Source organism: Alligator mississippiensis, chromosome 14, assembly GCF_030867095.1.
Source record: "Alligator mississippiensis isolate rAllMis1 chromosome 14, rAllMis1, whole genome shotgun sequence".
In the NCBI taxonomy this organism is placed as follows: domain Eukaryota; kingdom Metazoa; phylum Chordata; order Crocodylia; family Alligatoridae; genus Alligator; species Alligator mississippiensis.
In genome coordinates this window covers 32,590,427-32,610,628 of record NC_081837.1, presented here as the reverse complement: position 1 = coordinate 32,610,628, position 20,202 = coordinate 32,590,427, and the positions used below count along the sequence as shown (strand labels likewise).

General features: G+C 45.6%; 1 protein-coding gene across 2 annotated transcripts in view; it reads left to right on the top strand.

Annotated features, from left to right (window-relative positions):
* PKP1 (plakophilin 1) overlaps nucleotides 1–20,202 on the top strand; it is a 55,800-nt gene that overhangs the window by 15,603 nt on the left and 19,995 nt on the right. Inside the window, exons 3-5 of one of the 2 annotated variants that reach the window (XM_019492603.2) lie at nucleotides 5,827–6,245; nucleotides 15,970–16,114; nucleotides 19,532–19,739. In XM_019492603.2, coding sequence (XP_019348148.1) covers nucleotides 5,827–6,245; nucleotides 15,970–16,114; nucleotides 19,532–19,739 — 772 coding nt within the window. Of the gene's footprint in view, nucleotides 1–5,823; nucleotides 6,246–15,969; nucleotides 16,115–19,531; nucleotides 19,740–20,202 lie in introns of both variants that reach the window. The other variant, XM_006262119.4, reaches the window with a different exon arrangement.

Genomic DNA, 20,202 nt, shown 5'->3' with positions numbered 1-20,202 from the left:
TCCCATCCTGCGCCCTGAGGTGCGTGTGCAGCCACTGCCAGCCAGGCAGCTGGGTCAGGGCTCTGGACCCCAGTGCACCAGTTGCAGCCTCCTGGCTGCCTGCCACAGCCGGTCTGGGCTCTGGGCTGCTGCCACCTGCCACAGAGCCCAAGCTGCTTGCAGCATGGCATGCAGCCTCTCAGCTATCTGCTGTGAGCAGTCCAGGCTCCATGACCGGCGGCAGCTGCCCAGAGCCCAGGCTGGTTGTTGCATGCCAAGCAAAATGGTCTCACATGCCATGTTCTGGCACGCGTTTCTGGGGCTGCAGACCCTGGTTTAACTGCTGATGTAGAATAGATATTGATACTTTAGATTGGCATGGAGAAGTTCCAGGCTGGCCATAAGTGCTCCTCTTCACTTCCCAAACCTGATGCTGGCCCTCTGCTCCTTTGTGATTGTGTTTTTATATGAATGAATGGCCCCTGAGGATTAGGCTGAAACTTCCAAGATCAGTTTACAATCACGAGGAGAAAGAAGTTCAAACTAAAACTCAGAGCCCTTGTGTCCTGCAGAAGGCTGTGAGTGATTCCTAATGAATCTGCGGGTGCATCTACATGAGATGCTTTACTGTGCAGTAAACTAATCTACTGTGCAGTAAGGCATCACCATGCAACCATGCATAGCAGCTACTGCACAGTAAATTAGGCTAATGCATGCTTTTCTACTACCTGTAAATATAGGTAGTAAATTAACTGTGCACTAGCTACTGTGCAGTAGTGCATATGTAGACAGCTGACAGGAACCAAACTGCTTCTGGCCAGCCCAGGCAGCAGGGGCAGGGGAAATTACCCCTCCCTGGGCTGCTGCCTCCCAGCCCTGCATCCCAATCAGCAGATCAGGGCACAGGGCTGGGAAACAGCTGCTAGGGAGGGGACAGTTTCCCAGCCCTGTGCTCCGATTGGCCAACTGGGGCACAGTTGCTCCGATTGGCCAACTGGAGCACTGACCCTGGTGCTCCCTGCCAGCCCTGGGTTGGCACCTGGGGGAGCCTGGAGCTCCTCCTGGCCACTGCAGGCAGGTAGAGCAGGGCAGTAGCCATGCACTGAACTGCTCCCGTAAGGAGCAATTTGTTCCTGATGGCCTCACATGTAGATGTGCTCCCGGGGAAAGCTTACTGTGCAATATTTTACTGTGCAGTAAGCTTACAGTCCATTAATAGCACTGGGAGTAGATGCTCCCAGTGTGACTAGTCTGTCTGCTCTCCAGCATTATAAGTTCCTGCAGTAAGGCAGTATGTCTTTTGCTCTGCTAGGTGGGACTGCAGGAAATCCTGATCTTTCTGAATAAATCTATACTGCTGAAGTGTTGGGAAAGGCCTTAGGGAGCAACTGTAAGAGTAGCAGTGCATCCAACAGGATGTATGTATGTATGTGATCCTTGGCTGTGTTCTTTAGAGAGCTTTACATATCAAGTGCATTCCTTCTGAGTTGTGATTTTCTTCCTTAATTCTCATTGACAGTTTCAATTTCTGGGCCTTGCTCTTATCCAACGCTAGACATGGTCTTGAATTAAAATGTTGAATCCACACACACACAAGCTTTAGGGGAGCTACAGAGCAAATGTTATGGAGTCAAATGTATGTGAGTTGTGGGGTGGAAATGAATAATGTATTTCCTTTTGTTAATTTTCTTCTCTATAGTAAGTGCTAGACCATCTCACTTGACTTGGGTGATATTTGCCTGGGCAGTAGTAAAAATAGGAAGAATAACAAACTTCTTGCCAAGAGAGTCCTGGGGCATAAACTGTTTGGTATAACACCTCCATTTCCACTGCCAGAGATGGTTTCCCTTAGTCTAGATGCCCGACTATACATCCTTAACAGCTTTATCCTGATGCAAGTCCTCCTCATCTTGTAGTTCTCTGTTTCTTCCACTTGGCTCCCTTTCATGCTCCAATTTTGGAGTGCATTACAGACATTATATCGAGAGCAGTGTAGTTAGGACACCAACACTGCATGCCATGTTAATTAAGAGATCATTTGAGCTTTATTTTAGAGAAATGTGATTTGTACAAATTATTTGGCAACCTGCATCTAAAATCTACAGCAGTGGGAGTATTCCCATTGATTTCAAAGGTTTTTGGATCAAGCCAATATTATATAGCAACCTTTCAGTAACAACCAGGTCTCTTTCCATGCCTCTCGGAAGAGTTTAGAACAGGACTAGCCAAGCATCTGGTAGCATCTGTAATAAAACTCATGTGCTTGCTTTGGTAATGAGTTTCACATCACACCATAAATATTTTCTCATGAGTTTGCAAAAGGCTTCCCAAATAATTCTACCCCGCCCAGCGAGGACCTGCACTAACTTGCTGTAGAGGGCTCATTGTCTAATAGAAAGGAGCTTTCCCAACCAGGCAATAACTTGGAATTTGCCATTCCCAGGGCTGGTAGGGAAGAGAAACATGTTACCAGCTAAGCCATGGTGGCAGCCCATCTCTGCAAACCACCAGAAGAAATATGATATAGGTAATTTCTCTTCTAAACTGAGCACGATTGTGTGCAAACACACACAAACTTTCCCTCCCCTCATTTCCTGGCAGACACCCGATGTAAACACTGGTAACTCAGAGAAAAGTATGTCTAAGTCTTTAATGGAAAGATAATAGTTAGTTGAATTGTTTGCAGTAAATGCCCAGGAGGCCCAACGTCCCTGCCAAAATGCTGACAACTCTACAAAACAGTTTCATCCTATGTTGACTCATAAAGGGAAGCTTCCGTGAGGGTGGGCTAACGTCTAACAACCTGCTGCTTCTTTCCTCCACCCAGTCCTCCCAGTTTTAGGAGCCTTGGGAACGTGCACAGAGCACAGGTTACCAGAGCCAGCCAGAAGAAAATGACCCCAGCAACGCCTGAGGTCTTAGAGCCGTGCCCCATTCCAGCTGCACCTCCACGGTTCCTGAGATGCTAGGATGTTCTCAATAACCAGGGGCCATGGATATTAACAGGGTCAAGAAGTTCCTCTCCTTCAAAATGATGCAGTAATTAAACATGTAACACTAGAATGGCTTTGACTAAAGGCCTGCTCTGTTGGGGTTTTAACCACTGCTTTGTAGGTGTTGTAGAGCAAAGTCTGGGTGGAGGGTTTCTCTTTTGTCTACCATTACTAGGCAGTGGATGCTGCAACAGAGATGCCTCTGCAAAAGGCCCTCTGTCATGATACTAGCCAGGTGCTCCTTGCTAATGTTGTTATTGGGACTAATCTTTTATATTCACTTACCTCCCCTTCATTTACAGTGCTTTCCTTGTTGCATATACGTTCCTGCTCAGAGGTCCTCTGGGGCTTTCTCCTGTGCATAAGACAAGTTTGCCCCTGGCTGCTGGATGGTAGCAGGTTTGCAATTTGTTCTTTGGAAGGAAATGCATTGGAATTTGCATTTCTCCAGCTATTCCCCTACTTGAATTCAATTCTTTTTTTTTTTTTTTCGGGGTGGGGGGGCTATCTTTTATTGAACCAACAGAATTTGGGGGAGAAGTTAAACAAGCTTTAGAGCACAGTGCCCTTCTTCACAGAAACGGAATTAGCTGAAGAGATAAAGACTGTGCTATTTTGTTTGCCTTCATCTCCTTCTGACTGCCTCTTTGCTCCTTGAATGTCAAATCCATGCACGTAGAGCACCATGTCTACCATCCATCGTGATGATCAGGGCAAAGTGTCTTGCAGTTCTCCCAGTCCAAGCACTTAGACAACATGGACTAGAATAGAACTGGGCAGGCAGCAAGCAAAGGATCCATTTTTGAGGGCTGTCTGGAGGTCCTCCTAACACAACAGCTGTCTTAGTAGTGTTTCAATGCAATGGCACCTTCTGTGAATCAGGAAAGCTCCATAACTAGGAACATATAAAAGGCCACTTTTATAATAACCTGAGAAGAGGATTCTGGAAAAGGAACAGATCATGCTCTCCTGTGTTGCGCATTGCATGGGTAGAGGCCTGGTGTAGCCACCTATTTACTGCAGGAGTAAACACCTTAATGTCAGCTTTTCTAGCCAGCAAAGCTTCAATAATTCTGCCAAGAGGGCAGTCCTCCAGTCATACCCCAAGGCAGATGCCAGATCTGGCATCCAAAAATTTATTATTGCAACAGAATATTGGGCCAGATTCTGATCTCAGTTACACTTGTGTAAAGCTGGAGTAATTCTGCTGAAGATGGTATGAATGGATACCAATTTACCTGAGACCAGGACCTGGCTTATTCCTTTTGACCAATTGCAATGGCTTTTTTCCTGGGATAACCTTAGGATTTCTTAAGGAATTTTGCCTCATTGTTCTCAGATCTTCCATACAAGCTAATAAATCACTAATTAATTCATGAAGACACTTTCTGCTGCCTACATAGAGCATCAGGACATCACAGAATCATAGAAAATGAGGGTTGGGAGGGACCTCAGGAGGTCACATCTAGTCCAACCCCCTGTTCAAAGCAGGACCAGCCCTAACTAAATCACCCCAGCCAAGGCTTTGTCAAGCTGGGTCTTAAAAACCTCCAAGGATGGAGCTTCCACCACCTCTCTGGGTAACCTGTTCCAGGGCTTTACTACCCTCCTAGTGAGAAAGTTTTCCCAATATCCAACCTAAACCTCCCTTACTGCAACTTGAGACCATTGTTCCTTGTTCTGCCATCTGCCACCACTGAGAACAGTTCAGCTCCATCCTCTTTTGAACCGCCCTGCAAATAGTTAAAGGCTGTTATCAAACCCCCTCTCGGTCTTCTCTTCTCCAAACTAAATAAGCCCAGTTCCCTCAGCTTCTCCTCATAAGTCATGCCCCCTACCCCCCGCACCATTTTCATTGCCCTCCGCTGGACTCTCTCCAACTTGTCCACATCTTTTCTGTAGTGGGGGGCCCAAAAACTGGACACACTACTCCAGCTGTGGCTTCACCAGTACAAAATAGAGGGGAATAATCACTTCCTGTGATCTGCTGGCAACACTCCTACTAATGCAGCCCAGTATATCATTAGCTTTCTTGAAAATAAGGGCACACTGCTGACTCAAATCCATCTTACTGTGCACAGTAACCTCCAGGTCCTCTTCATGTTGACTACATTTTTCTCTCTTTGGGGAATCTTTAAATATGGGCTAGTGTGTTTGTCACTATAAAAGATGCATAAAAAGAATGAAAAATGAGGATAAAAAGTAATGAGAAGGGTAGAATGAAGTTAGTCAGCTTCTGTGACGGAAGGGGGGTGACACATAAAACTTAAGCTCCTGACTGCTCGAGTTCAATAAGGAAAGATCCCTGCTGTAAGAAATGATCAATTTGTGAGCTGAGTGACTATGTTCCACACCTACAATTGTGCTGCAGCTTCAAATGGATGTCACAGGCCTTCCTATTTTAACACTTGCTATACTCTGATCAAAGGCTGCCGTGTTCCAGTCCAGTGGTGGCTGCAATTTGGTAGCAGGCAAAAGCAAAGCTCAGAAACGTATAGAGTCGGTTATGAATTTTGTTCTACCATAATTCTCTGTGTGATTTGAGTGAGTACCTTAGTTGCTCTAATCTCCATCTGTAAAATGAGGATAATCGCATAATCCTGATTCCCAGGAGGTGTGTGAGTCTGTATATAGTGAAAATGATAAAGTGCACTGACACTGTGGGAATAAGGACCATAAAATATCTACACTAGGTAGGTACGGAATGACCAAAACACTCAATTAATGGACTGAGTGCCCACCAATCCCATTAAAGCCAGTGCTCATCACCCATCAAAATTTGGTCTTTGGGCAGATTCTGGGAGCCAGTTTAAGCCTCTTTTAACTGTCTTGTTTCCTGTTTTTTACCCAGCAGTTGTACAATGGGACCCTTAAAAGGGACACAGAGAATAAACGCTACAGCTCTTACAGCCAAATGGAAGGCTGGGGCAGCAAGAACTACAACAAAATCTGCAACACCCCCAGGGCCGGCAGTGACTACTGCTTTGCTCAGACCATGAAGACCAGCCGGAGTGAGCCTGACCTCTGCTGTGAGCCACCCCGGGGCACTCTTAAGAGAAATCAGGGATACCAGGCAGGGCACAAAGCAACCCTGAATCGCCAAAGCATCTACAGCAGCTATAGCACCCAGCAAGGGACTACTAGGACAAATAAAAAAATGGCAGCGCGTGCTCTCTCCTGTCCTTCAAGCAATAAGCAGGAGGTGGTATATGCTGAGCCTAGGATGAGCGGCAAGCAGGAGATGGCATATACACGGTCTCAGTCCAGCTCCAAGTAAGTGTTCGGTTGTTTGTTAGCAAAATGTGCTGGAGGGAGGCAGGGCAGACTAGCTGAAATTGTCTCATTAGCAGGCCTCCCCTGCTCACTGTGACGGCTTCTTGACATTTGTCCTTGAAAACCTGACTTTGTATATGCATGGCCTTGAGTACTTGTACACCTTAGTCCTGGCTCATCTTCTGGCTGGGGACACTGCTTTGGGCAGAGTGTCATCCATCTGCTCATTTCATAAACCCTGTCATTACTTTCAGATGGAAGACAGATTCATTTGCATATCTAGAACAATTAATTCCAGGACATTTCTAACCAAAGAATTAGGGTGAAGGGGCAGGAAATACACTCGGCAACAATGAAGGTGTTTTCTTCATAGAGTAAATGTTGTCCTTAAGTAATTGCTCCCAGCTACCTAGCTGTTTCCCTAGTGACAGAGCTGGTCCACCCAGGGAGGATTCACATATGAATCATTTACTTATAGCTCTGGAATTGGTCTTTGAAGAATAGCTCTGGTTTTCTGGAGTCACCACAAGAAGAACGTCTCTTGTGTAAGAAATGTTCTGAACTTCCTCTGCTTAGGGAGTGGCCCCCTTGGTGAAACCCTCCTGCTCGGAGCGTGGCTTACCCTGCAGAACTAGTTCTGATTTGGAAGTTTTCTATTGTGGAGTGCTAGGCCTGGTGGGTGAGGTGTTCTCCTAACAGAACTGGTTTTGGCTGGGAGTTGTCTCTTTCATAGATCGGAAGGTAGCTGCAGGGCTGTTCTCTATGGAAGGGACTGCTTTAATGTGTGGGTTCATCTGTCTTGTAGAAAAGTTTCTGTTCCCCTCTAGAGCATATTGATTTTGCAGAAAACTCTTCCCAGTAGATCTGAAACCTATTAGTGAATTATCTTCTCTAAAAAAAAATAAAAAATCACTCCTGTTTGTATGCCAGTCTCCCTCTGAGAACTAGTTCTGACAGGATAGTTATTAATAATCTAGGTCAGGGAGGGGCCCTGTCACTGTGTGCTTCCCAGGGAGATGCTCTCTATAAAGCTACTTCTAGTCTGGATGCAGTTCGCTGTGTAGACCTAGTTCTAGTTGGGGAGCTCTAGGGAGACCTGCGTTTGCAGATCTGCTTTGTCCCTATAATTGAGAGTTATTATGTCACTCTTGAGGAATTGGGATTGGCTGAGTAATAGTTACTAATAAGAATTTACCATGGTTGGGGCAGTGTACTGACGTTTTTAACAGAGATTTTCCACTTTGTAAAAGAGGGGCTGCTTGGCATGTTGGCCTCATACTAGAAAAAGTGTGTGTGGGTGATTAAGATGCCTGAGCTGAAAATCTGGACTTATTTGTCAAATTGTGTGGTCATTATATGCAGCTTTCCTGCATGTAGAAATGGTGGTAACAGGAGGTAGTTCTCTCTGTTGCAGAAGCTGTTCTGATAGGACCTCTTCATTCCTCACTGAATAATTATACGGTCTTTTGGGTTGAACTGGTTTGGAGTGACCATGCAGTCATCTCCTTGCAGAACTTGGCTGTGGCTCAAAAACACCGCTGATACTAATAATGGCTGGGGACTGATGGTTTTATTTTAGAGGTAGTCCTGGGTCTCTTGCTGCCCAAGCTGCAGATCCAGTCTTGTTTGAGGTTTTTTTATTTTTAATTTTTGTTGGTAGAAGCAACCCTGACAGTTGGACCCCTGCACAATTGGGATGTTGTCTCTTTTGAAGACCTCTGAACCCAATCTATTTTGTGAAGCTTATTCTGGGATAGGTGTTATCACTTCTGTAAAACCATTCCTGGACAGAGAGTGACCCTTTGTGTGGAAAACATGGGTCTTGTTTTGGATGGCTCTTTTTAGTGGGTTTGGTTCTAGTTTTACCTGTTGGATCATCCCCTTGTAGAGCTGGTTCAGGTCTGCAGAGACAGGCCCAAGGAACTTGGCAGACTATGGAGATGCAAACTTTATCTTTTCACCCTGGATTTTCCTCAGTAGTAATTACAAAGCTAGCTTGGTGTGGCTATACAAAGGTTGAAGAGAAGAGACAACCAGATCTGACCAGACCAGATATTTAAGTATATATGACAGTGGATCTTAATATGCAGAGATAGAAAATACGGTCAAAGAATTCCTCGGGATTCTGATATGGTGCTAGTTGTACTCGGGTAGAGGATGCTGGGTGCATTAGCATTGTAAAGCTAGTTGTATAAAGTAGACTCTTGGACAGAAATGGATCTGGGCAGGGAGCTGCTGTGGCTCTACAACTGCTCGTGGCTCTGTGGTCTCTGTCCTTCTAGGGCAAGATCTAGATGCAAGAATTGCTTCCCTTCAGGAGTCTCTCTCGGGCAATAACATCTGTCAAGGGAGGTGTTTTCTCAGGTCGAACTGGTTCTGAATGTGTAATTGTTCTGCATCCCTCTGTGACTGAAGACTGCTTTATACCAGTAGATTTTATTTGTGGGGTTGTGTTTGGAAACCAGAACTTAGGTGCAGGCTGTCCCCACCATATAGAACTTGCCCTGCTTGAGAAAATTGCCTCTTTTCGGAACTTATTCACCTTGTGAGATTGTTCTGCTGATCAAACTGGGCTTGATTTCACAATTTTCTCCCCTCAAAGCCCTGTAGTTTCCTCTCAACTCACTTTGGAGATTGGGTCCTGGCTTGTGAGCTAAGCCCCACATAGGGATTAGGATCCTCCCTCATTACATAGGTATGGACAAAATGATCTCTTGAAATGCCTTGCAGCCCTGCATTTCTATTATTCTATGATAGCTGTCTAGCAACTCTTGGAGCATGGTAGGTCTCATCTAGGGACACACACTCCAGCCCAGTCCCTGCCCTTGGCTCAGATGACTTTGGTTATTCTAATGGCCAGAACAGGCAGTCAGTTCCTATGTAGTCATCCACAATCACATATCCCCAAAGCGGAGAGCGTTTGAGTGAATTCTTCTCTCCATCATATAGAGTGCTATTGGAAGCTAGAAACTGATATTTCTGGCTGGGTAAATGGTTTGTTGAGACTGTCCAGTCAGAAGAAATCTTGTACCAATTCAGGACCAGCAGATATAGTCTGAACAACCAAGAGCTATTAGTGAAGGTCGTGCTGTAGAATACACATGGATATCTTCTAGCTGCTACTCAGATAAAGGTAGGGGACTACTGTCATCAACCAGGTGAATTATTCTTTGAACTCAGGCTTAGGGGCTTTCGATTTTAACACCTCACTTACCAGATTCAAACCACACTGGTAACTCAGACTGTGTTGACCATACGTCTGTACTGTCAATCTTTCTTGACAGCCTGTGAAAAGCTTCAAGTACTTTCTTTGGAGGAAGAAGAGGTGAACTTTGATGTCCGCAGATCCACGCCAGCATGCTGGCTGGTGAGATTGAACAGCATTAGGCACTGGAGTTATATAAGAGAACAATGTCTTCCATAATGCCAGATGTGCCCTATGTTCTCCTTTCAATATGTGGCTGAAATGTTTTTACCATTCCCATTCCCACTGGGGTGAGTGAAGGGTCCTGTGACATATCTACTGAGTTTACCTGAACACATGATCTATTGAGCTCCTGTCAGTAACACTGACATGTGGTGTGTCCCCGTCCACACAGCAAGGAGCACTGTAAGCCAATAAGAGACAGGTTTGCAAAGTAAAGGCCCATGGGTATCGTACTGGATGCTCTGAAATGGGTAGTGAGGCTATTAAGTAGAAGGGGAGGGATCCCCTGGTCTTGTTGATCTGTGTGAGCATACTTCAGAAACTTGTGAGTTTTTATTGTCCATGCTGAGCTATCATAAGGCCTCCCAGGAACCTCGGCAGGCTGGAGCAATGCTGGCATGGCTTTTGCAAACTGTCGGGAATGCTAGGACAATGACGGCATGCACTGTAGCCATTTCTCCAGTAGTACAATTCATTCTTTAAATAAAAGTTGGAAATCAGCACTTTGCTGATCTGCTACACAAAGGCAACGATGAAGAGTCACTGGTGGAGGCCAAATAAAAATGCCTGGGAGAACTACTTGCTAACAGAGATATCCAGGTGCCTGGTGGATTGAAGGGAAGTCAGTACCAGGAAAGCTATCTTCCCTCTCCATGCTGAAAGGATCACCAAGCAGTTTTAGTGTGGAGCTGGTTGGTCTCACACTGAGTAAATTGCATTTGAAAATTATACTGGTTCAAAAGATAAGCTCAGTGTGATGTTCTCAAGTAGCTGTGGCCTAATGGGGTGGTGGCAGGACCTATTTCAAGTGTGTATGTGCATTGTAAAGAATAGATATATTATTGATTGTTATGACACCCACTGCCACTGGTCTGGGAGATTTGTGTTGCAGAGATGGAAAGGATTAGAAAAAAAAGTTGTCTCAATTCCGATTCTTAGTGAACAGCCCTTAGGTATTTTTCTTCCATGTCTTTAGCTATCGACATGGAAACATTAGGGAATTGTCATGCTTTAGCTAATTGTAGTGCCAAAGCTTCAGGAATCATTTGGGTAGCTCATTACTGAGCTACCCAAATGCTGCAGTACTCTGAGAGGGCTTGTACACGTCACAAAATTGGCCCCTAAAGTGGCTTAAATGCCATTTTGTACTGCTTTAATGGTGTTGCTGTTTATACTGTCGGCAGTGTATTGCATGTTAATGGTGCTGCTGTTTACACTGTTGGCAGCGTATTGTGCGTTAAATGACGCTGGGACGTAGCAAAATAAAACATGCCCGAGGTGTTTTAGTTTTCTACCTTACAGGTGTGAAGGGAAGCACTGGGCCCCGTGCAACTCAGGGGCTGTGCAGGCAGCCCATGCAGGCAGCCCAGCAGCAGCCCGTGCCGGCAGGCTCCATGGCAGAAAAAAAAAACCCAGCAAAAAAAAGCAGTGAGCCTGATCTTTTTTTTTTCTCCCCGGAGCCTGCTTGCCTGTCTGAGCTGCATGGGGGCCCAGTGCTTCTCTCCATGGCCGTGGTGCCCCTCGGGACTGTCCAGGTCAGGTGCCTGTCAGTGAGTGCCGCCTGGGGGGTGCTGCCACCACCGGGGTGGGAAGCACCAGCCCTCCCCATTGCAGCTCAGGGACTGCTCAACCTACTGGCAGCTTGCCCTCCCCCCACTCCTCCTCCCTCCTGCCACTGGAGACAGGAAAGGATCAGGCCTGACCCTTGTGTACACGCCGCAGGGGCTTACTTTGGTTGTTTTTAAAAACCCACTGCTTCAATCTAGGGAGGATTAAACTAAAGTAAACCCCCCTGGCATGTACAAGTAGCCCTCTGCCAACTGGTTGTGGAGTGCTATTCAGGGTTGAAGAGGTTGAGCATGTACAGTGTCTATGGATATTATCTTTCCTCTAACCCCTTTAATAAATGATGGACAATAGCTTTCTTAGCTCTTCCTCACTCCTTCATCCTCTGCATCTTTAGCCTTTCAGTAAAAGGCTGTAGACATTGAGTAGATCAACACAACCAAAACAGATTTCCTACATGAAGAGACTAGTACAACAAAAGAATTTTCCCTTTTGTAGTATTGATCTGTGTTGAGTTCTAGTTGAGGATCTGGCATAATTTCCATTCATTCTTGCTGAAGAGTTGTTCCTTTTGTGGAGCTAGACCGTTTTGTGGTATTATCCTTACTGGAAGCACAGGGCCTCGGTTGAGGATAGAAGTGGTCATGGAGTGGGTTGATTTTTGCTTTCATAGTTCTGGTTCTTGTCCAGAAATATCCCTCCTTAGAGCTATGAGTGGCTAGTATGTAGTCTCCCTACTAAATGACCCCTGGTTGGGTGGCTGACTCCTCTTTCAGAATCTGTCGCAGTGCTGGAGTTGTTCTTGTTGTAAAACTGAACCCAAATGAGTTGTTCACCCTTAAAGAATTGCCCTAGATGTAGGATTTTTCCCCTTTAAAGGAAATTGATTCTGTTTGGCCATCTTTTCCCATGTTGGCTGGTCCTCATGGCAGTTTCCTCCCCTTATGCACATTAATACTAGGCCTGTGTGAAGTGGCTAGGATTCACTTCAGATTCGGATTCAGCCGATTCGGGGGACAGTGATTCGATTCAGGCCAGGCCCATCCCCTGCCCCTCTCCCAGCCTGGCAACGGCTGCCCCAGCTCCCAGCACTTATTAAAAAAAAAAGCCCCGACTCAGTGGGTGCTGCCAGGTGGGGGTGATCCCTGATGCCCCCCACTGCATGGGGGGCTGTGCAAAAGCCCCCTGGCCCCCCTCTTACTTCCCCAGCCCCCCCCACGGGTGCTCCACCCAGGCCAGCTTTTTTAAGGGAACTCCCCCCCGAAAAAACCCTGGACTCACTGTTCCTGCCAGCCCCGTGCCACATGGGGGGCTCTGCATGAGCCCCCGAAGCCTCGAGGCTGCTGCAGGAGCAGAGAGTCCCGGGGCTTTTCTCATTTTATTTTTTTTCTTAAAGGGCCAGAGCTGGCCTGGGCAGGGCACCCATGTGGGGGCTGGGGGAGCAAGGGGGGGAGCAAGGGGGGAGGGTTGGGAGGCTCATGCAGAGCCCCCCATGCAGCATAGGACAGTGGGGGGCAGCGGGGATGGCCCCCCTGCCCGGCAGCATCCGGTGAGCACTGGGGCATTTTTTTTAAAAGTACTGAACTAGGGGGGCAGGGGCAGGCTGGGCTGGGGGGGGAGTCGGGGGACCCCCATGGTCCCCTTCCCCAGCCTCCCCTCCCCCACCCCTAGTACTTACCAGCTCGGAGTGGCTGCAGCTCCCTGCTGCAGCCACCGAGGACTGCCCGAATTATCAAAGCTCTCCAAATCTTTTCTGAAAATGTGGATCTTTAAATTGGTCCCCTGATTCAGTTTGGATTCAGAGATTTGCCACCGAATCAGGCCGAATCTCCTCCGAATCGAATCACCACCTAAAGCTTTGCACAGCCCTAATGAATACGTGGGGAGTTGTCCTCCTTGAGAAACTGCCTCTGCTGGGGAATGGTCTCCTAAAAAATAAATAAATAAACTGCACCTGGTTGGAGGCTTTTTAAAGGTGGGTGGTATCACAAAGACCACCCTCACACCTGCCACTCTCTGGCTAACCCCAGCCTATTATTCTTGGTAAAGTGACCAAAGATTGGCTGCTTGTTGAAGGTTAGTTAACATCAGCAAGCTTCTTTTGACAGTGCTCAGGCTGTACCTGTTCTGTGCATAGGGAGAGGAGTTTGTCTTCATAATTTGTGTGGTAGAGGTCGTCAGAATGGATTAGATAAAGTTACATTGTCCTGAATCTTCAGACAATGGCCCAAAAAACCCTTTTCTATGGTTCCTAGTCTCCAGGTCAACTTTTCCCTTCCAAAATTGTATATGATTCTGTACAGTTTAGTTTATGGCTTCATAGGAAAACAAAAATGCCTGAGAGGCTACCCTGTATGGAAAATCCTTGAGCATTTGAGAGAGATTAAACCAATGAGGCACAATAGCAATTATTTTTGAGCATGTCATGCAGTTTAATAGAGAATGACACATTTCTATGGAACAGTTAGTAGTGGTAGAGTATTGTATCATTATATAACATTTTACAGTTTCATTTAATTCTATAGAACAAGATGTAATTCTGATACTTTCCTTATCAGGGCTAGTGTCTCCATATTGTCATTAATTATTATGCCAAAACCAAGTAATACCCAGTTTCCAAAGCAAAAATGTATGGGCAGTACCAGATAATGAACTCACCAAGGTTAGTGGTAAAACCTCCACTGACTTAAGGAGAGCCTGTCCAAGGAAAAATGCCAGGTTAGAAACAAAACTCTTGGGTAGTTTGTTCTACCAAACATGCTGAGTTTTAAATCTCAAGCATCCTGCAGCCCAGCAGTTTTACCTTGCATACCCTTCACATTTTAAATAAAACTAAATAGACAATTGAGCTGCTAATGCTTGTTCCTTCCCTGCCCACACACTATATTATCATTTTCTCCTGTCCAACGTGAGCTTGAAGCACTATTATTTTGAACTGCAAGAAGTTTACACCAACTCTGCCTAGGCAAAAGATAACGGAGAGTTAGATGTCTTATTTCTAGAGGAAGCAAATCTCATTATGATATTGTTGTCCATTCACAACTTGAGTTAGTGCAGTAGGATCTTTGTCTGACCATACTGTAGCTATGAACTGTGATGGCCTTCCTGAAACAGCTGCGATTTAGCATCATGAATTAAAAAGCAGGTGTTCAGAAGTTGAGGCATATTTCTGGGCTGCGTTTTGATTCTGAATTTTTCATAAGTTTTCTGGGCTTCTACAAAAGTCTTCTTGGCCCTGTAAGTAAACAGCACTACTTTGGGCTCAGTAAGACAAATACTTAAACTTCTGGAAAAACATTAAAAGTTGAAAAGTTTCAACCCCTTGAGGATTCTGCTATAAAAAGTCTGAATGGGCTATTTTGCTTAAGCAGAATCCTAAGCAACCTTATCAAATGGTCAGAGCGTGAGACTGGGGCTAAGGAGTTCTGCCTAGTCTCTGGGAAAGTTTACTCCCTGCACAATGCTTCAGTTTTCCTACCTGTAAAATGGAGATAATGACACTGACCCACCTTTGCAAAGTATTTTAGGATTTACTGATATAAAGTTGTACATGAATGTTCTACAATAGCTTATAATTAGGATTTAACACTTCCTATTCATTCTCAAGTCACTCTAAATATCCAATATCCATCCTGTACCATTTTTAAGAAGTCTTATAAAATACCTCTTTACATCTGTAGCAGGGTCAGAGTTTTGCATCGCTCAAAAGCCCTTAAACTTCACATAGTTATTTCCTGGGCACACTTGCCTCTCAGGAATCACCACCAACATCAATTAGCACTCCATAACACAAACTTGACACAGTCCATACAGGGTGCACTCAGAGTCCTGAGTCTCTTCTGGCCCTGAGAAAGTGCCTCTGGCTTACTGCTGCTCCCTCTTCAGTGCATTCTTCCTTCTCAGTCTGGCTCTGACTCCAGTCCTATGGTGATGCAGCTGCTTCTGGCCACACAGCCTTGAGTCTCTTTCCAGACCCAGAGGAGAAGCCTGGCTCCTTTCTCTCCTCCTTTTCTTTCCCAGTTTCTCAGTCAACCCTCTCTCCCACTGTCTTCCTCTCTAGGAACCTTTAACTTCCTGTGGCCAGCTGATTATCATTCTCAGCTGGTCCAGGCCTCCTAGGCAGCCTGCAATCAGTGCCTACTGCCTGTTGCTGGGCTGTAGCCCTTGCAAGTCTGCAGAGTGCTACAGCCAATTGTGTGTAGTCTGTTGCAATTCCTTTATCAGCCAGCCTGCTACAAGACCATTTCTGAGTTTCTTTTTCCCTCCTTCATTTCACTAATGTGATTATGGCCCATGTCCAGCTAGGGATGACAGGGCCAAGAGACATTTCCAAATTTAGCAGCCCGCTGGGCTGCCCAGTTCCCATAGTCAACAGTACACAGGATAGTGATGTGGCTAGCTGACTTTGCCTCCTGGACCAAATGACCTGGTATTCATTTACAGCAGGGTCAATTGGAATCAGGCTTTGGCTCAGGTCCAGAGAAGGACTTGAAATCCTACTTCTGGATCCATGTTCATGAATTCATGGTAGCTACTTTATAACTTTTCTTGCTAAACTTTTAGCTCTGTTTAAACATCAAATCCAAGTAAGAACTTTGTCTTGGCAAATATTGGTTACCAGAGGTGATGTTGCATGTATGAGTTTGATGGCATTGTGCGAAGAATTAAGCAGCCTCTGAAATACTTTGCATTGTCACTGACTGGTAAGTTCCTGTCCATTCTTTCTTTCAGAATATGCAGTGATGAGCCAGACTATGGTACCATGACCATCCAGAAAGCCATTCAGTTCCTGTGCTCCTCGGATGAGAAACATCAAGCCATGGGTGCTTACTACCTCCAGCACACCTGCTTCCAGGATGAATCTGCCAAGCAAGAGGTAAAATGATTTAATTTGCTGCCACTTAGTCATCAGCTGGCTGTGATTTTGGGGAGCCTTCATTTTTAGAAGGTCTGCCTGAGCTACCTTGGGGTTGATATTCACCACTACTTTCATTCCCTTTGGTTTGAACAGGAGGCATATGTACTCAGCAGTTCTGAAATGGTTCATTATGTGAAGCTTGCAAATAACAAGGGAGCAAAAATTAGTGGCCATTTAAAAAAGTTTGGACCTAAAAATGAGGACAACATGGTTGGGATGTTACCCTTTACATCTTCATAGAGCTGCAACATTTTCATCGCACATTTTTCTTTAAACCCTATGTGACCCTTTGAAAATACAAGAATGCATTGAGTTAAATCTTATTTAACGTTCCCATGATGGCACTTAGCTAACTTCTGGAACTTACATGTTCACATGAATAGGGCCACACGTTCACATGAATGTCATGCACAGACATGCAAGCTAACATGACAGCATTGCTTTCACCCATGGCTGTGTTGTATGGTGTTCTGAAATTCAGGTTTGTCAGACCAGATGAGGTTAGCATTGGCTAGCATCTGGGAGCTTTTTTGCCAGGGTCCCTTCTGTTTCATTACTAGATCCAAGTGGGTACAGTTTAGTAACGTTCTTAATGCCCTCAGTCCTCCATGAGCATCTTACAGGAGGTCTGCTGCTCTCCACAGAACTGTGCCCATTATTTCTTCAGGTGAAGTATGTCTGGGTGTTTATAGCATGGGAAATCCACACCCTTCCTAGTTTCAACCCAATTAGATAGGAAGCCATTGAAGATGAACCCAGTGAAGATGCAGCAGACACATCAGCACAGGATGGACAACCCTGCCTGAAGCCATGAGTGCTTAGTTGGGTAATGGGTGGGCAGTCTACCCTGAAGTCTGTATTGTTGCGACTTCAGTGTGATTGCACTCAGATTAGCTAGAATAAAGTTAGGGTGGGTAGGCCATCCTTGGCTGCAGGTACACCTCTGTCTGCAGGGCAGACACAATCTCTGCAGCTGCTGAGTAGACACTTCCAGAGAATTTGCCTCTCCCAAAGACCTCTGATTCATTTTTCTTTTGTTAGCAAGTTTTGAGCCTTTTTCCCCAGCCAGTAGTTGGTTATGCTAGTACTTACCCACACAGCAATCCTATAATGGGACAGGCGAGATCTCTGATTACCTAACAGATTCAGAGCTGAGTCTCAGTCTAGGTGAATCTACCAAGAATCTAAGTTCCTGTAACTTTCACCTTTTTCCAGCTTTATCAGTATGGGTATTACCATACAGTAATCTAGGCTCCTTCTACATTTCCTTAGAATTAGATTCACAGTTATTGTTGACTCATAATGTAGACATCCTCACTTTACACATAACCTTGTACTAGGAGCCCTTGGTCTTAGAATCATAGCATCAAAGAAAATTAGGGTTAGAGGGACCTCAAGAGGTCATCTAGTCCAACCTCTGCTCAAAGCAGGACCATCCCCAACTAGATCATCCCAGCCAGGGCTTTGTCCAGCTGGGTCTTAAAAACCTCCAAGGATGGAGATTCCACAACTTCTCTGGGTAACTCATTCCAGTGCTTCACCACCCTCCTAGTGAGAACATTTTCCTTATTTCCACCCTCAATCTCCCTTGCTGCAACTTGAGACCATTGCTCCTTGTTCTGTCATTTGCCACCATCGAGAACAGTCCAGCTCCATCCTCTTTGGAGCCACCCTTTAGGTAGTTGAAGGTTGCTATCAAATCCCCTCTCAGTCTTCTCTTCTCCAAACTAAATAAACCCAGTTCCCTCAGCCTCTCCTTGTAAGTCATGTACCCCAGCCACAAACCATTTTCATTGCTCTCCGCTGGACTCTCTCCAACTTGTCCACATCCTTTCTATAGTGGGTGGCCCAAACTGGACATAGTGCTCCAGATGTGGCCTTACCGGTGCAGAATAGAGCAGAATAATTACTTCCCTTGACCTGCTGGCAACACTCCTACTAATGCAGCCCACTGTTAGCCTTTTTGGCAACAAGGGCACACTGCTGGCTCATATTCAGCTTATTTCCCACTGTAACCCCCAGGTCCTTTTCTGCAGAGCTGCTGCCCAGCCAGTCAGCCCCCATGGGATTTTTCTTTCCTAACTGCAGGACTTTGCACTTGTCCTTGTTAAACCTCATGATATTTCTTTTGGCCCAATTTGACAATTTGCCTAGGTCACTCTGAATCTGAGCCCTACCCTCCAGTGTATCTACTATACGCCCAGCTTGGTGTCATCTGCAAACTTGCTGAGGGTGCACACCATCCCATCTTCCAGATCATTAATGAAGATATTGGACAAAACTGGCCCCAGGCACTCCAGTTGATACCAGATGCCAGCTAGACATTGAGCCATTGATTACTACCCACTGAGCCCAACAATCCAGCCAGCTTTCTATTCAGCTTAAAGTCCATTCATCCAACCCATACTTCCTCAGCTTGCTTGCAAGAATGCTGTGGGAAACAGTATCAAAAGCCTAGCTAAAGTCAAGGTATAGCATGTCCACTGCTTTCCCTACATCCAGAGAGCCAGTTATGTCATCATAGAAGGCAATCAGGTTGGTCAGGCATGACTTGCCCTTGGTGAGTCCACGATGACTGTTCCTAATCATCATCTTCTCCTCCAAGTGCTTAGAAATGAATTATTTGAGGACCTGCTCCATGATTTTTCTGAACTGAGGTGAGGCTGACTGGTCTGTATTTTCCTGGATCCTCCTCCTTCCCTTTCTTAAAGATGGGCACTATATTTGCCCTCTTGCAGTTGTCTGGAACCTCCCCCACTTGCCACAAGTTTTCAAAGATAATGGCCAGTGGCTCTGCAATCACATCAGCCAACTCCCTCAGCACCCTTGGATTCATTGCATCTAGTCCCATGGACTTGTACACAACCAGCTTTTCTAAATAGTCCCTAACCTGTTCTTAACCATGTATAAGGGAATTGAAACTATGTCATCTACAAACCCCCTCTGAATTTAATCTGTGGCTTTTGGATAATGGTAAATGAAGATGGGATGTTATTGTAATACTATATGGTAGTATCTGGGTACTGTTTTAGGTCATATCCTCAGCTGAGGTGAACTGCTGTAGTCCTGCTGAAGATGTTGGGAGAAACTCTTATATACATCACTCAAGGATTTGGCTCAGGGTCGTTACTTGCAATCTTTAATTGTTAGAATCTGACTCAGCAAGGCAATCAGCATGGTCTCAGTTGACGATGGCTGGAACATAGTATATTGGAAGTGGAAGGATGCGGGGTATCTTTTACATGCCTGGGAGACTATACCAGACCAACTTCTTGTGTTAATTTCAGTCACTTTGGTCCTTTAATGATCAAAAAAAAAAAAAAAAATCAGTGATGGTTTGCATATGATTTTCATCACTGATTATCTTCTCCCCAGGTCTACCGGCTGGGTGGCATTGCCAAGCTGGTCGAACTCCTCCGCAGCACAAACCAGAATGTGCAGCAGGCCGCAGCCGGGGCTCTTAGAAACACAGTCTTCAGAAATCCGGTCAACAAGATAGAAACCCGACGGCAGAATGGAATCAGGGAGAGTGTGAGCCTTCTGAGGAGAGCTGGGAACACTGAAACACAGAAGCAGCTGACAGGTACACTGCAAACCAACGAGACCCTTGGTCTTTGTAAATTAGGTTGCCTCCATTGAAACCTTTCCTACACCTAAGGATCTCCTTCTGTAGCACAGGAGCCTGGTTCTGCCCTGTCAAGGCATTGCCCTTAACACCTGTGCACACTGAGCATGGAGCACTGTCAGATCTAGGATGGCCACCATAGAGGACCTTCCAGTTTTCTGCTACTCTGTCCTCTATTGATGCGAAGCCTGACGCCTTTATGTCATAAAGGCATCTGGTTTCGTATCAATAAAGGACAGAGGACAACCGGACTGTCCTCTGTGATGGTCACCCTAGTCAGATTGCAGTGATAAGGATTGACACAATATCACTGCTCTGCCCACACGTAAATGAGGATGCAAATTGTAGGTTGCTACTGGCCCACAAACCAGGACCAGACTCAGAGCTTGCCTCTTTCCACATATTTTACCTCCACAGCTAT